Consider the following 15,404-nt stretch of genomic DNA (forward strand, 5'->3'; position numbering starts at 1 on the left):
TAGTCAGAGCAGGTACTTCTCTGTTCTCCTAGCCTCTGACAGAGCAACTAGCAATGCAGAAAGCATTGAATCAGAGGAGATATGGCTCTCACACCCTTGGAGAAGCTAGGACTTTCCCCTTATTTTCTCCCCTCCTGAAGACATCGCTTCTTAACGGGGCTCCAGGTGCCCATTGCTCTGGAGTGCCCTGTCCCACTCACCTAGTTTTATTCTCAGTGCTGGGCAGCACAGGCCAAGCATTGACTCCCTCTATGGCTGCAGAATGATGGTGTCATAGTCATTTGGCAGACTGAAGGCAAGGGGAAGCTGCATCCCCTGGCGTTTGGATGCTAATTTTGCCAAGTGTCTTGGATGTGCCTGTAGCCCGCTGTGCTCTGCGCAGCAGCTGTGAAGCCAGAAGCAGCTCCTTTGGTATGAGATGGACCCAGAACCATGATGGACTTCTTAGACTTCTGCACAACCAGAAAAAGCCGCATAATCAATATGAGGCCTTGTTCAAGGGAAGCCCGTGAAATTGTGGATGCCGCATGTGCTCCTTCCCAGGCCTCATGCTGTGATTTTAGTGCATAATCAATAGCCAAGGCCTGCGCTGCTTTGTGGAAAGATAAATACTGGGGAATATGTTGCGCTAATAAGTTACAGGGTTTGAAAGCACATGGTGTGCTGGTGTTTTTAAATTTCTGGGGTGATAGGACTGCAAATCCTATGGCATATTTTGCACCCTACTAATTTTATGGGCTTCATTGGGTAAGTGTTGATTTATTTGCTGCATAAAATATCAATTTAAATGTAACTCTCTGTGCTTGCTACTTTGTGGACATGGGGTGCCATTTTATTGGCTTGTGCAGATAGCTCACCCAATTTTTTTATTCTTTAGTAAAAACTTCCAGCACAGCTGCGGTTTTGCTCTTCTTTGTGAGCGTGTGTCAGCAGCAAGTGCTGCAGCGCAGCAGCTCACAAATAACTAGAAAGAAAAGAGCCTGTGAAAATCACTGTCAAATCCGCCCGCCTTTCAAAAGGTAAACCTGGTTTACCTTACCGTAGGGACAGGCTATACCATAAGTGCAGTCACAGTCACATACTGTGGTCCAGCTAAAAATTGTTCACTCACAGCAGCTTGATTGCTCTGAAGCATGTGTCCATCGTCTTTGATGTTTACACAGGTACCAATAAAATCCCCATCAGTCTTCTTCAGTCACAAATAGCTCAACATTTTTCTGCTAAAGAAAACCCATTAAAAACAATAGAGCCAGAGTGAGGGAACTGCTTGTTCATTGAAATAGGGCTAAATGTGAGAGGAAAGGATCTGGCAAGGAACAGATCAATGAAAAAGTGCTCTCTGTAGCAAAATGTAACTTCAAAACTACGGCTAAAAATATATCTGTTGAACAGATTCCAAAGCTCCCATGCAATGGGGATGGTATGTATTTCACAGAGCTCTCTCTCTTTTTAACTCTAGCTGCTGGTCCTCAGTGGGAAACCGCCAAGAGGGGTTGCAGCAGCTCTCCATCGGAGCCAACTGTGACAAGATCGGGACAATCCAGCACGAGTTCATGCATGCCCTGGGATTCTGGCACGAGCAGTCGAGGTCCGACCGGGACGACTACGTGTCCATCATCTGGGACAGGATTCAGGCTGGTCAGTCATGCCCCGGCTTTTCCTTTCAGACTCTGGTGTTAGGGGGTTTAGCAGTGGAACGTCCCCTCCAGCCATCCTTCGGTGGCCACACTATTCTCTCACCTGGACTTAGTTTTCAAAGCCAGCGTACCAATAAATTAAAGAGCAAGTGACATTTGGCACAGAAAGCCTCATTTGTTGTTGCTGTGGTTATTCCTTGTGCCACGGCAGTTCCCAGAGACCTCACTAGAGATCTGAGTTCTGGTGTGCTCCATGTTGTAGAGCAGAGCAACAGAAGAGAATAGTTTAGTTTATTTAAATGAATATCCTAAAAGCACTGTTACTCTGGGAGCCCTTGGCAAAACAAAAGTAATTGAAAAAAAAAAAATCCCACTCTGAAAAGCCCAGTGCAACCAAAGCCAGTAGAAAATCTCCAGTGAAAACCCTGGTTGTCTTCTTTCTCCCTGGATGCTACACCCGGTGCGGGCAGCAGAGCTGAGTCAGCAGAGAGCACAGAGAGGGTGTACAGACAGGAGAGACCCCCTTCAGGGTCTGCATCACATGAGTGGTTACTTTAGCGATGCAGCTTGTGAGTGTAAGTGTTGGCGTATTTGGCAGAAGGGACCCTCGGGACTCTGCTCGGTCTCTGCCTCTTCAGCTTGCCATCCTCCTCTGTGGCTTTCGAAACCAAAAGTTATATACACAGACTGGATGCTTTCCTAACACAGGTACACACAGAAGACTGAAAAAAACAGATACTGATTAAATCTAATGCATTCTTATTTAGTCGTGATCAATAGTCAGGTGCATATGCAAGTATATATCACAGAAAATGACTCTGTTATATGATTTCCATTCTATTTCGCTGACTTTTTAATGACAAGTTGTGCTATTGTTAGCTATTTAAAATTTTTTATTAAAATTGCTGCAGCTTTTTTACACTGACCAGAATACAGTTATTGTATTTTGACTAATTTAAAACATTTAAAACTTTACCTTCCATTGGGTAGTAAGCAATGGTTCTTTGCTTATACTCCAGAAAATATCTGTAATTTTAAATTCTGGAAGCTTATCTGATGACAACTCTAATGTGTTTATTGCGAGCTAAAATGACCAGCAATTAAACATCAGAGGATACAGATTAGAAACAGGGAGGCATTACAGTTGCAAATTGCATTGATTTGAGTACGGAAACAGTATCTCCACTTTTGGGTATTGCAAGGCAACCAAAGTTTATAGGTAGTTTCACCAGGAAAAAGACTTCTGGTAGCAAAAAACATTCCTTCATCCAGCAGAAATCATCATGTTATGTTCCAGTGGCTAAAAGAGGAAAGTAAATAACTGTGGACTAGAAATAAAATAGTTTTACAAAGTAAGTGCAAGTAAACAACTACAAAAAAAAAACCCTTTGGGAATCTGATGGATTCTTTGTCACTTTAAGTCTGTACATCAAAACTCGGTCCTATTGGGCATCAAACAATATTTCCTTTTATTTTTCCCATTTAGGTAAAGATCATAATTTCAACAAATATGATGATAAAACATCAGACTCCCTGAATGTTCCCTATGACTATACTTCTGTGATGCACTATAGCCAAAATGCATTCAGGAATGGAACCGAACCCACCATTGTCACTAACATACCAGAGTTCATGGATGTTATAGGACAGCGGATGGATTTCAGTGATTATGATCTCCAGAAACTGAACCGGCTGTACAATTGCTGTGAGTTTCTCAATTTCTTTTAATTTTTTTTTTTTTTTTTTTTGCTTCTGACATTTGAAAGAAATGAAGGTGATACATATATGCTGGACTCATCCAGGCACAAGTGAAAGAGATGTTAACATATTTGGAGAAGTGAATTGTGTTAAAAACACCAGAAATAATGGTACAGCTAGAAATAACGTAGCCCTCCTGCAGAAACACTGCTTGTGTAGCAGAGTTCTCTGTGCAATTTTATCTGACCTTTAGTTAAAAACCAGCTTCACTCAGCAGCTGATTTTTGTTCATCCCTTGGGTGGCTGCTTAAAATGTGTGCTTCTGCACAAAGCTTTTTGGTTTTTTCCCCCATTATTCTGCAGCTGTTGCTCAGACAGTGTATAAAAATTAGTATCTTTTTGCTGTGGCTATCATACCTACTCTGCTCTCCCGCAATTTGTGAGACGGAGTGTGTGTTCATGCAAATAGGGTAGAGATGCTATTGGGAAGAAAACGTGAGCTTTTTGGATTTTTATTTTTAGTTTCAAACCCAGTCTCTTACAAAAGTGGTCAAAAGAGTTACTTTGCTCATGTGGGATTTATTTTAGAAAGTGGATTGAAAGTAAGAGACAGAGAAATATAGACAAATCTATTCCTAAACTGGAATATAATTCTATAATTGCGACTGCATCAAATGTGCCCTGCCACTCAGATGAAAACTTTTACTTCACTGCCTCAGTATCCCAAGTAGTGAGTACTGGTTTAGAATTATATTTTAAGCTTCATTCTACAGATACCTTAAATAGTTATCAAACTGCTTTGTTAAAACAGTGCCTTTCTAGAGCATATAATTCTGATGAAAATATTTCTGTTCACGTAGGTCTAACCTGAACACACACTTACATGCAGCCTTAACTACCAGCGCTTGGCACGCAGTCAATTAGGTCTTACAAAAGTGCCTACAGCTAAGGATGTCTTTAAGAGGGGATGGGGTCCTTCTTCCTCTCCATTAATCTTATATACTTTCCATCATTCTCGTGTACTACATAAATACTTCATGACATTTTAACTTTATTCTCAACCCATAGGCCCATTCCCCAAGTGAAATAAGCCCCAGTCATGTTGAAAGTAGTGACAAAACTGCCACCACCCTGAGTGCAATCAAGATCTGCCCTGCTCCCCACTCTATCTTTTTTTTTTTTTAATATTATAGCCTCCTCCCTAAGTTTCATGGACACATGCAGTTTCGAACTTGAAAATATATGTGGCATGATTCAAAGTTCAGATGACAACGGTGATTGGCAGCGTTTGTCTCGGGTTCCTGCTGGGCCAAATATTGATCACACTAATATGGGAGAATGCAAAGGTATGAGAAAAGACTGTTCTTATCTCTCTGAGAAATATTTTATGCAGAGGTGTGTGAGTTGACTTCGATCTTGGCCCTGCTCTCTGTTTATTTGTTGACAAATCAGTGTTTATTTTTTAACTAAGCAACATACTTAAGGACATCTTGTGATACATTCCATTTTCTGCTTGTTTAAGAAGATTGAATGTCCTTATCTCTTTTGATCTGTTTTCTAGTCTTAGTGTCGCATCCTGACATGAGAACCATATAAAATGTTCTAACCTATGGTTCAGGCACAGCAGAAAGATTGCTGCTTTTCTGAATAACTGTTCAGTAAGTCTTTGGAAAGCATAGGATTTAGAAATTATGTGTATTATCAGGGCTCAGGTGAACAATAACTTGAGAATATAGCCATTTTTTTCCGAACCTGTCAGAGGAAATTTCATGAGTTCAGGACCATAAACCGTTCCTCCAAAGAGAGTCAGCTGTGAATTACTGGCTCTGGGTAAAGAGTAAAAGCCCATGCTTTTGATTACAAATTGCTAGAGACGGGCAAATGAGGAAAAAAGTTGCAAGGAGAACAGTTCTGCCTCTGGAGAATGTGAACAGGTAACAGTCGTCAATCTGAGGATTTGTACAGGATCTAGCTTACCCTGACCCTGACTTGAGCATGTCTTCTATTGACATTACAATACAATGTAAAGAATACAGGTACACCAATAAAATTTTGTTTTCTCTCTCCTCTACCATTCATTTGTCATTGACTTTTGACAGATTCTGGCTACTTCATGCATTTCAACACCAGCGCTGGAGCAGAGGGAAGCACAGCTATCCTGGAGAGCCGAATTCTGTACCCCAAAAGGGGCTTTCAGTGCTTACAATTCTATTTCTATAACAGCGGTCACGAAAGCGACCGGCTGTATGTTGGGGTCAGGGAGTATACTTCAGCCCATCCGAACGGTACTTTGAGACTTATTGAAGAGATAAAAGGTATGGAATAAAATTGCATTCTGGTTTAATCTATACTCAATATCCTTTTCAAAGTACTGGGGGAAAATATTGTAGCAAAGTGACTCATCTCCTAGCATTATTCTTTGGTTTCTTTAACTATGTAATTGATTTTCTGCTGGTGAAATTATACTTGATGGATCCTCAGTCAGCCATTTTCCTATAATATAATCAATTTCCACAAATTACAAACTCTTGCGTTATCAAGATAGTTTTCTCACCACAATAGCTAAAATTCCAGGAGCAGTCATTTTAACTGTTCTAGAATTGCTGGTATCAATAGCAACAGATGAAATTGGTCATTAGAGTAAATTACAATGAATAAGAAGTAATAAATAAAGGGAAAGTATAAGTGCCCTGGAATGCCTAACATACCAGATTAAAAAAGATAAATAAAATTTAACTTATTTTGTAAACAAGGTTTGAAATGACTTAGCTGAAATATATGGGCAGCAGATCATGATTTGAGTTGTAGTTTGAAGAAAAGTAAGTTCTTGTGGTTTTAGTAGCCAACGGCATACAGAATGAGCAACGGAGGTCAGTTAATGGACAAGAGCTCTTTAAGCTAGAGTTGCCAAAGTCACCTTATGATTAAATTACTTTCTCAAATATTTAACTATTACTTGGTCTCCATTACTGATACAACTAGTTCAATCTTCTGGTTGTATAAGGGTCTAGGCAAGTTCTTTTACTAAGTAGGTATCAAGTCCATTCTTCTCCCTCTTTTTCTCCCTTTAGGCTCAGCTGCTGCTGGTGCCTGTTTTCCTTTTCTTTTTTTTCCACTCTTTTCTTCACCTTGATTCTTTCGTCATCCCTGTGCGCCATCAGGAATCCTTAATAGCAGTGTCGGGACTGCTAAGGCAGATGTAGATTTCAGATCAGTCTCAGCCCTCCCTACTCTTTCAAACCCTACTTTGAAGCCAAGATTAATTTCTCCACACTTCAACCTTCTTCACAAATGCTTTTTCATGTATATTAGGTCCCATCTTCCATTTCTGCTTCCTCAAGTCCCTAATTTCCTTTTCAATCTCTGATCTCATGTCTGTGTCCAAATGGGCACCCTACTTTGACAATCTCTGGTAAAACTTTCAGGAAGGGTTTAAGAACATTTTTTCCCCCAAGTTGTTTCACTTCTCTCATGCAAGAAGTTACCCCCACCAACGCAGCCGACAAACTGGAAGAAAGAGTGACACTACTGCTCTTTCCAGCCATGGTCTGGCACCCTGGCTGAGCTGCTCATGGCTTTGCACCGAACCACCACGCTCGAGAGGCTGAGGGACAAGTCCTGAACCCTTTCTGGTGGTCTGTGGCAGCTGTGGCTGCTTTCAGCTGGAAGCAGGGGAGGCTGTGGAGGTGGGACATTTTACAGCACAGTAGCTGATGTTCTCATTGAACATGAGTCAGAAACCCCAGTCTTCCTTATAATCTGTGCAGTTCAAAAAAACTTTAGTATATGCAGAAGGCAAATTGATGAAAAACAGCGGGGTGCTTTTGTTCTTGTTTCCGGGTTTACTTTTTCTCCTACTAATAATAATGGTAATGAAAAAAGGCAAGAAATTAAGACTTGTATCTGAGATCCATTGTGTTGCATTTAGAATTGTTAGGAAAGTGAAGCATGAGTTCTGTACCTGGGATTGGCGCTGCTTTTTCCATAAATACAGCTGAAAGTCTGGTCTTCTATGCAGGTGAACATAAACCAGGCAGCAAAAGAAACTGTTTTGCTGCACATACTATTAACAAAGGATGTCCTACTTTCACTTGCCTTACAAGACCCCTGTGCAGAGGTCTTTGCCTTTGTACACGCTGCTCTTGGAGTCAAGTGGAATTTGCCACTGCAGGCACTTTTGGGTGCAGCATCAGACTCGCAGTGAGGTTTTTATCACATTAAGTAGGTTTTGCAGATGACTGGCTTTAATTTGAGCTTCGTACCGTTGACCATTTGGTGGGTGAATTGTGCTTCTGCATAGGCAAACTTCCGACAAGCCATTTAAATATACAAAAACAATTGAATGAACAAATCTTGTAGTTCTAGGCTCTCAGAATTCTCAGTAGCATTTGTTGTTGAGATATGTTGTTATTCAGTTATTTGAATATAATTTGCTCTGAATTTCTTTCATTTTAATAATACAGGTGACAGCCATCTTTGTGCATTTAATTATAACAATATTTATACTAATTTAGTGCAATGGTGTTCTTTAAAAATATAAAAGAAAAAGCAGTCTTAAAAAACACGAACGTTTTCACTCAAATGAAGGAACTGCTATGCATATTAAATCTGTTGAAAAACTGAATTGAAAAAATGGGATCTTGCACTGAAAATGTAACATCTACAGGAGAAATATTCCATCACGTCAGTGCCAGCCTAACTGAGAAACTCTTACCTAGTATCGGTATAGGGTTTGCAGACCTGTGCAGTGTTTGACCATACTGCTTACTCAGAAATACCTACCCTTCTTTTTCCAGGTTCACCTGAGACTTACTGGCAGCTCCATCATGTTTCTTTGAATGTCACAAGTAAATTCCGGGTTGTGTTTCAAGGCGTGAGAGGAAGTGCCTTATCAAATGGAGGCCTCTCTATTGACGACATCAATTTGTCAGAAACTCAGTGTCCCCACCACGTCTGGCATATCAGAAATTTCACACATCTCCTCAACACAAGTCCAGCAGGGCCAGCAGGAAGAATATACAGTCCACCTTTTTACTCTAGTAAAGGATATGCTTTTCAGGTCGGCTTGTATGTAAACGGTACCATTGATAACCCATTTAATTTGGCAATATACTTGCACTTGATTTCTGGAGCAAACGATGATCAGTTGCAATGGCCCTGTGCATGGCAACAAGGTACCATGATTCTGCTTGACCAGCATCCTGATATTCGTCATCGGATGTCAAACCAAAGAAGTATAACAACCGACCCTCTGAAATTATCAGGTTAGTTAAAATCAGATGTGCTATCCGGTACGTTTAAAACATAGCCAAAAGATAAAGAGTCAATTTTTCTCTTTGTGTAAATTAGTATGTTTTTTTTAAGCTTCTAGAATGTTCCATCTGATTGCAGCAACAATATAATTGATCCACAGACAAGAAAAAACATACAAGTATGTTAAGCTGGGACCCTGGATTTCAAAGTTGATTTGCATAAGAAATAGGTGGATGATCCACTCCTAAAATTTCTTTCCTATGCTTTGTGAAGATGCATTTATATCTGCTTGAATGAGAATGGAAGTTTTCCAGAAGGCTTGAAAAGACAAATACTGAATTAACAATACACACGGTTCATACCAGATAAAAGTACAGCTATTAAACAAAACCCCTCCCTCCTTGTAAAAGGTACAGTGGTGTCAGCGCAAACCTCCAGATGGACAAAGTACTGATTCATATTACATAATCTGTACTCGTTCAAGGTATGAGGAGATAAGGAGCAGTTGTCCGCAATAACTTGGAAAGGAGGTAGTTGAGGTAAAGATGCAACTCTGAGAAATGGTAGGAATCTCTATAGAGAGAGAAAGAAACCCCCTGTATTCATCATTGGATAAAGACTGGATTTAAGCCAAAACGTCTTTCCGCATCAATTTAAGAGTTTTGCCAAAAGAAACCACCTCCACCACTGAATTCATTTCCTGAGCTTTCAGACTGCAACATTAGTCAAGAAAGGAAGGCAAAAAACTTAAAAATAATACTGTGGATTAGACAAATTTTATGATTTGCATTCATTTTTCTATGGCACTATCTACGTGAAAACAATGCGGGTAATCTAGAAAGACTAAATGTCCTCCTCTGTAAATGAAAAATGTATCACACCAGGTCCTCCATAGATGGTTGCCTTTTTCCCCGTGCTCTCTGCTGTTACGGTCATAGTGCTCAGCCCTTTTTCTTTCCTGACCCTGTGGACATGCAGTTGGTTTGCACTCTGCTCCTCTCGTTCTTTTGGAACAGGCTGCCCAGGGAAGCAGTGGAATCTTCATCCCTGGAGGTATTTAAAAGACAGGTAGACAAGGTGCTTAAGGACATTGTTCAGCGGTGGTTTTGGTAGTGTTGGGTTGATGGTTGGACTCGGTGATCTTAAAGGTCCCTTCCAACCTAGACAATTCTATGATTCTGTTCTCCCTTGTTTGTTCAGATATTGCTAATAGCCTCTGATTCCCAAGAGAAGCCTTCTAACTCCTATACTTTCTCTAAACAGAAGAGGTGTTGGAGCAGGCAGTTTCTTCTCCCTTTGTCAGATACTTTCATAGACAATCGGGCTTATCTTTGAGATTTAGAACAGGATTTGATGGAGGGGATATCAGTGGCCTGTGACCGTTCAGGTTGTTCAAGTACCCTCTGCCCTACATCCACATCAAGAGATGTTCTTTTTTGAGAAGCACTGAATTAATTATAATTTTACAGATGACTCATGTGCTACTTGTCTTCTTGCCCACTACACTTTAAAAGAACTAAAAAGGAAATACAACAGGTTTTCAACTAGCTGTCCAATAACCTCATCTCCATCAGGCTCTTTTCTCCATACCTCAGGCTAAACCAAGCCGTTGGAGATCTCTGTTGTGTAGTGCATCTCATCAGTGTGGAATCTCAGGCACAACAAGCTGCAAGTATTGTAGGCATGTTCAGCATTGCTCCTACTCTGTGAGTTTCAGGTAATTTATTGTCTTCTCCAAATTCACGATACCCATGAGCAACCAAGCGGAAGCAAAGTAGGATACAGACTGTCTTGGTTGTTGAGAGAGGCATCAGCACTACTTTGCAGCACAGATATCTGAGAAGGAAGGGACCCTTATTGAGAAAGAAATCCAGAGTGGTCCCACGTTCACATTCAGTTAATTTTTTTTTCCAGATTCCTCATCAACTTATTTTTGGGATAGGCCAGATAAAGTGGGATCCGTAGCATCTTTTCCCAATGGAACTATTTTCAGGAGAGGTCCAGGAAGTGGAACGAGTGCATTCTTAACTCATGAGAGACTTAGAAGCCGCAACTTTATTAAAGAAGATGGTGTTTATATTCTTTTAACAATGGAAGGTATGTAAACATAGCTGATATTCTTTATGATACAGTAAACATGGAGTGTCACATACTTACGAAGTCACTAGTGCTGCAGATATAAATACACATTATATACTTTGCAAATGAGCGGGTTTGGAACTATGTGTGTATCTAAAGTCAAATCATATGTTTGGATAAATTTGTGGATAAGTACATGCACTGTATAATTCCTTTATCTCATATGAAGGTGTATAAAATGATGCTAATCCTGTGAAAATTATTTTGAATAGAGTACTTTGAATAAAATTGTGTGTTTCTGAAAAAATCTAGAGGGCATTTCCAAAATACTTCATGCTCCTGCAAGGTAAAAGAGACTATTTATCCTTTATAGCTGTGGACAGGATCTTTGCTCTTTACTATTAGAACTTATCATTAGAATAAGAGGAAAAATTACGTGAAATAAAGACCTTATTTCTTGGGTTTTTATCATGCAGATATATCGCATCTGCTATCAACTCAGCCAAGTGTTTCACCCACCTTTGTTGTGAATACGACCGTCAAACCTACCTCTAACACCACCGCTGCCACCACAACAGCCTCTGTCACCCTGCCCGAAAAGCCAGAGACAGAGGTTCCCAATTACTGCCCAGACAACCCTTGTGAAAATGATGGTGTCTGCGTTATTGTAAATAGAGCACCAGTGTGCAGGTAACTGTCTTTATTCACTCTCAAATGCAATCTTAGGATGAGTAATGAAAGTTTCTAGTAAACTAAAGGAAGAAAGGAAAGATATAGCTGATTGAGGCAAAAATTTCCAACTGCTACTGCGAGACTAAACCAGTTTGGGGAACAAAGCTCCTAACCTCAGCATTTGACCATTTTGAAGTACTCCGCTTGAATTCTCTGTAAATTATATTTGAAATGTATTTAGCGTTTTCTGTAATGTAGTAGTCCAATGTTATAAAATGGACTGTACGTCTCCTTAGGAGTCCCTGTAGCAAAATTTATGAGTTAAATATAAACACGGTTGAAACAAAATAGCATTTACATCAGTAGAAAAGGTGATTAACACTTTGCAGGCAGGAAGCAGCATAGACATTCTTTTGGAATTTAATTCAGAAATATTGTGTAGTGTAAATTATGACCATGAATTTTCAAAGTGTAGTTGCTTGCCTTTGAAACCAGAGGTGAAGGCTGAGGACTGAAAAGATTGTTTGCCCTGCAAGAAAATTAATATCAACTTTTATTTAATTCTCTGTGGATACATTTATGTAACCCACCTGGCTGATCAGCATTGTTCCAGCTCTCAAACAAGCCCTAGGGCTGAAGATAGTAACCTTATGTGATGCTGTGCCAGGGCAGGTAGACCAGGGGAGCGCTGTGAGGCAAACGTCTAAAGGCCAAAAGCAACAAGAGTCAGGATGACTCATTAAGTGTTATATCTCCTCATTTAGAAACCTTTCAAAAAGCAATTCTTGTGCAACCCATCAGAAGCGGGTCACAAATAAGAGTAAATGTCAAGAAGCTGTTCCAAGAAGACACAAAAAAAGTTATGCTTAACGTTATGCCTGATTTCGAAATTATGGAAAGAAAACATTTATTTTCTGAAATCTCTGAACTCTTTGAAGCTCTTGTGCCTACATGACCTACTTTCCGTCCTAGAGAAGTGTGTGACCAACAGTCGGTTTCCGCTCCAATTTTCTATTGGGAAACAAGGGGGGATATGATACATAACTCTCTTTAAGCTGGATCACATGAAGTTCCCCAACAGTCAGTATCTTTGCAGTGTACTGCAAATGGACTCGTTTTCAGGGTTGAATGTATCGTTCTGAATAAATGGCTTAGACAGGAACTAGAAAAACAAGAACATGAAAAACAAGAACATTAAAAACAACCAGGGTTAGAAAGACAGAGCAAGGTGTGCACTCAACAGTATTGCACGTATGGGTTTTTTTCAGTTAGATCATGGGGACCCTCATATGCTCACTATAAAATGTTTCAGAGGCGATAGTGATGCTGGATAAGGTGAAGGAATCAAAGCCTGCAGGTTGTTTTTAGTCTTAAAACCAGATAACAGCTAGGACGTTAATTTCTATTCTTACCTTCTTCTTGCTGGGGGGGCAGAGGCAGCTTATACCAGTTCTTTAAATTTGAAAATAAGCTCCTTCTGGCAGTGAGAAGGTCTGATCAGAATGTACCACATTTACTAGTGGAGAAGTACTGAGCAGGGAAAGGGGAATGTGGTGGGACCATCTCCAGCCAGCTCAGTCCTAGAACTGGGGAATTCCTCCACCTGAGCTTTGGTTCAGCAGCCATCTGGTCAGAGATGCCTTGAGAGTCCGGCCTGTAGTCTCCACTCCGTTTATCTCACAGGTTTGAATTGCTGCATAAGGTGAGCTTAGAATTAAAAAAGCAAAGAACACCTGAAGAAACAGGTGGATGAAGTTTTCTGGGAGGTGGTAAATGTGGTTTGACTGGATAAAAATAGCAGTGTAAATCTTCTGGACCACTTGCTTACTCAACTCCTTATAAAGGCTTTTTAAAATGGAGTGAAGAAGGTAGAAGGGCTTTGTGTAAAAGCTGAGCATGACAAAAGGCAGAACTACATAGGATATGAGACTAATGAGTATTAGTGGAAGCAAATATTAGATGGCAGTGGTCCTAGTGACAGGTATTGGTTTCATGGAGCAGAAAGTGAGTTTTCTGTCAACAGATGTGCTATAGACTTCAAGGAGAAGGAAGCAGACAAGTGAACTGAGTGATCCAGAGGGCATCTCTACTGGTAGCAAAAGATGACCATTCTGTAGCAGCAGCTCTATAGCTCAGTTGTGGCCAAGCGTTAAGCACTCAAAAGGATCAGGATGGTGCTTGGGTTTTCTGGCAAAGGCTGTCTCTGAAGACATGACCTGTAAAACCACCGGAAGCTGAAAGGAGCACATCCAGATGTGTAAGGACAGTAGGCCACCCAAGAAAACTTTAAAATAGAAGTCCATTTAAGTTAACTTCATTATGCTTTGGGATATAGAAACAGTGCATCAGAAACGCCATTTATTTTAAGTAGTCCTTTTCATGGCTTTAACTTTAGGTGATATCACATGTTTGTCCTTTTACTTTCTAGATGTCCAGCAGGTGACAACTGGTGGTACATGGGAAAAAAATGTGAAAGGAAAGGCTCAACTCAAGAAAATACTATAATAGCTGTTTCTTCAACCATAGCTGTATTTGTTGTAATGCTTATTGTCACTATCACAACTGCAGTGTGCCTTAAAAAGAAATACAGCCAAGGAAAGAAAAATAGCGAGAGTCCAAAACTAGATGTAAGTATTTTTCCTTTTTCAACAATGATATATATATATATATTTACTAAAAATAAACAATCCAGTAAAAGTAAATTGGGAGATGTCACCTTTTTGAAGTCTGAAGAATCCAGCTTAGGAATTAAAGAGCTCCATTAAGTGCTACTAATTTACCAAACACCAAAAAGCCACTTCATTCAAACCCTGTCCTCCTCCTCCACCCCCACCACTCTTACTGCCCTGATGGCAGCCTACATTGAGTAGGAGAGTGTGAACAAAGGGGCTCATTTTCAGTTTGTAACTAAAGCATGTCTTCCGCTTCATGGACTTGTATTTCCTCTATTACTGCATTTTCTACTAAAGATCTCCCCTTAAAACACCTGGGTATACAGCTAAAAACCCAACCCAAAATACCAAAACAAAAAGCAAATGTAAAAATCTGTTTCCCTATTAAATGACAATTTTTCATGGAAGGAACAAAGATGCCATGGAAATTGTGTCTTAAGGAGACAGTAGGTGTCTTAAGAAGACAGTAGGTTAAAACCATCTGAATGATTGGATCAGAAAGGTCATGGAGTGAATAGCAGAGACATTTGGGCAGGTTTTGACAGCGAGTTTCATAAAGTCCCAGCCATCTGGACTCTTAGCTTAGACAGAGTCTTAGTCTTGGAAATTGTAAGAATTACATACCTTAGAGGGACTCATAAGGTACAGGAGAAATTTTGTAAGCAAACTGAAGACAATTGGCCTTCCAGAGAGGAGACTTCCATTTTGAATTTTGTCCTAATAGTCTATATGCGATGTCCTGTTGAGGTGCAGTACCTCTGTAAAATGCCAGATACTTTACACTTACATTATGACCTTCCAATAAATTATTTTGGCTTCTTTGTAGGTAACATTATATAGATATTTCCTTTCCCTACACACTTTTAAGTTGTTTTTTTCTGTTTTTTTTTTTTTTTTTTTCATTTAGAACGAAACATGCTTCTGAAGATAATGCAAATAAGCATCAAAGACACAAGATGAACATCACTGGAAAACCACAACCACGTCATCATTCTTTCTGTTATTTTTATCTCAACCATCATGATAAAGGTTTGTAAAGTCTGGAAAATAATTCATCTGGATAAAATACTGTGCTAAAGTCAGTGAAGTGTCTGACAGTGTTGTGTACCACCACATAATGGAGAAAGATGGAAATACATTCTATGCCATGCCTGCCCTGTCCTTTAAGTCTACCTGAACATGAAGAAAACATGTAAAACTGCATCCTGACTTTCAATCAATGCAGTGATGTCTGGGTTCGCTATCTCATCATGATACAGATGTCTAAAATAAAAGAGAGCTGGACCCTGTAATCACAGGGTACCCAGCGGTTCTGAGTCCTGCGACAGCTGTCAGTCAGCAGCGCGACGGTATGTGGAGTGTGGGAGCGTCTGGGTCATTAAGTTATTTGGTT

The 15,404-nt window shown here is 40.0% G+C and overlaps 1 protein-coding gene across 1 annotated transcript in view; it reads left to right on the forward strand.

Moving 5' to 3' along the window:
* MEP1B (meprin A subunit beta) overlaps window positions 1-14,988 on the forward strand; it is a 48,642-nt gene extending 33,654 nt beyond the window's left edge. The window contains exons 13-21 of the mRNA XM_082499223.1: window positions 1,460-1,638; window positions 3,124-3,342; window positions 4,529-4,681; window positions 5,435-5,650; window positions 8,132-8,599; window positions 10,503-10,685; window positions 11,144-11,357; window positions 13,768-13,966; window positions 14,919-14,988. Of these exons, the coding sequence (XP_082355349.1) occupies window positions 1,460-1,638; window positions 3,124-3,342; window positions 4,529-4,681; window positions 5,435-5,650; window positions 8,132-8,599; window positions 10,503-10,685; window positions 11,144-11,357; window positions 13,768-13,966; window positions 14,919-14,936 (1,849 nt within the window). The 3' untranslated portion in view covers window positions 14,937-14,988. The remainder of the gene's footprint in view (window positions 1-1,459; window positions 1,639-3,123; window positions 3,343-4,528; window positions 4,682-5,434; window positions 5,651-8,131; window positions 8,600-10,502; window positions 10,686-11,143; window positions 11,358-13,767; window positions 13,967-14,918) is intronic.
* Window positions 14,989-15,404: the final 416 nt, after the last annotated feature.

This window comes from Vanellus vanellus (assembly GCF_965231255.1).
Source record: "Vanellus vanellus genome assembly, chromosome: 2".
Taxonomy (NCBI): Eukaryota; Metazoa; Chordata; class Aves; order Charadriiformes; family Charadriidae; genus Vanellus; species Vanellus vanellus.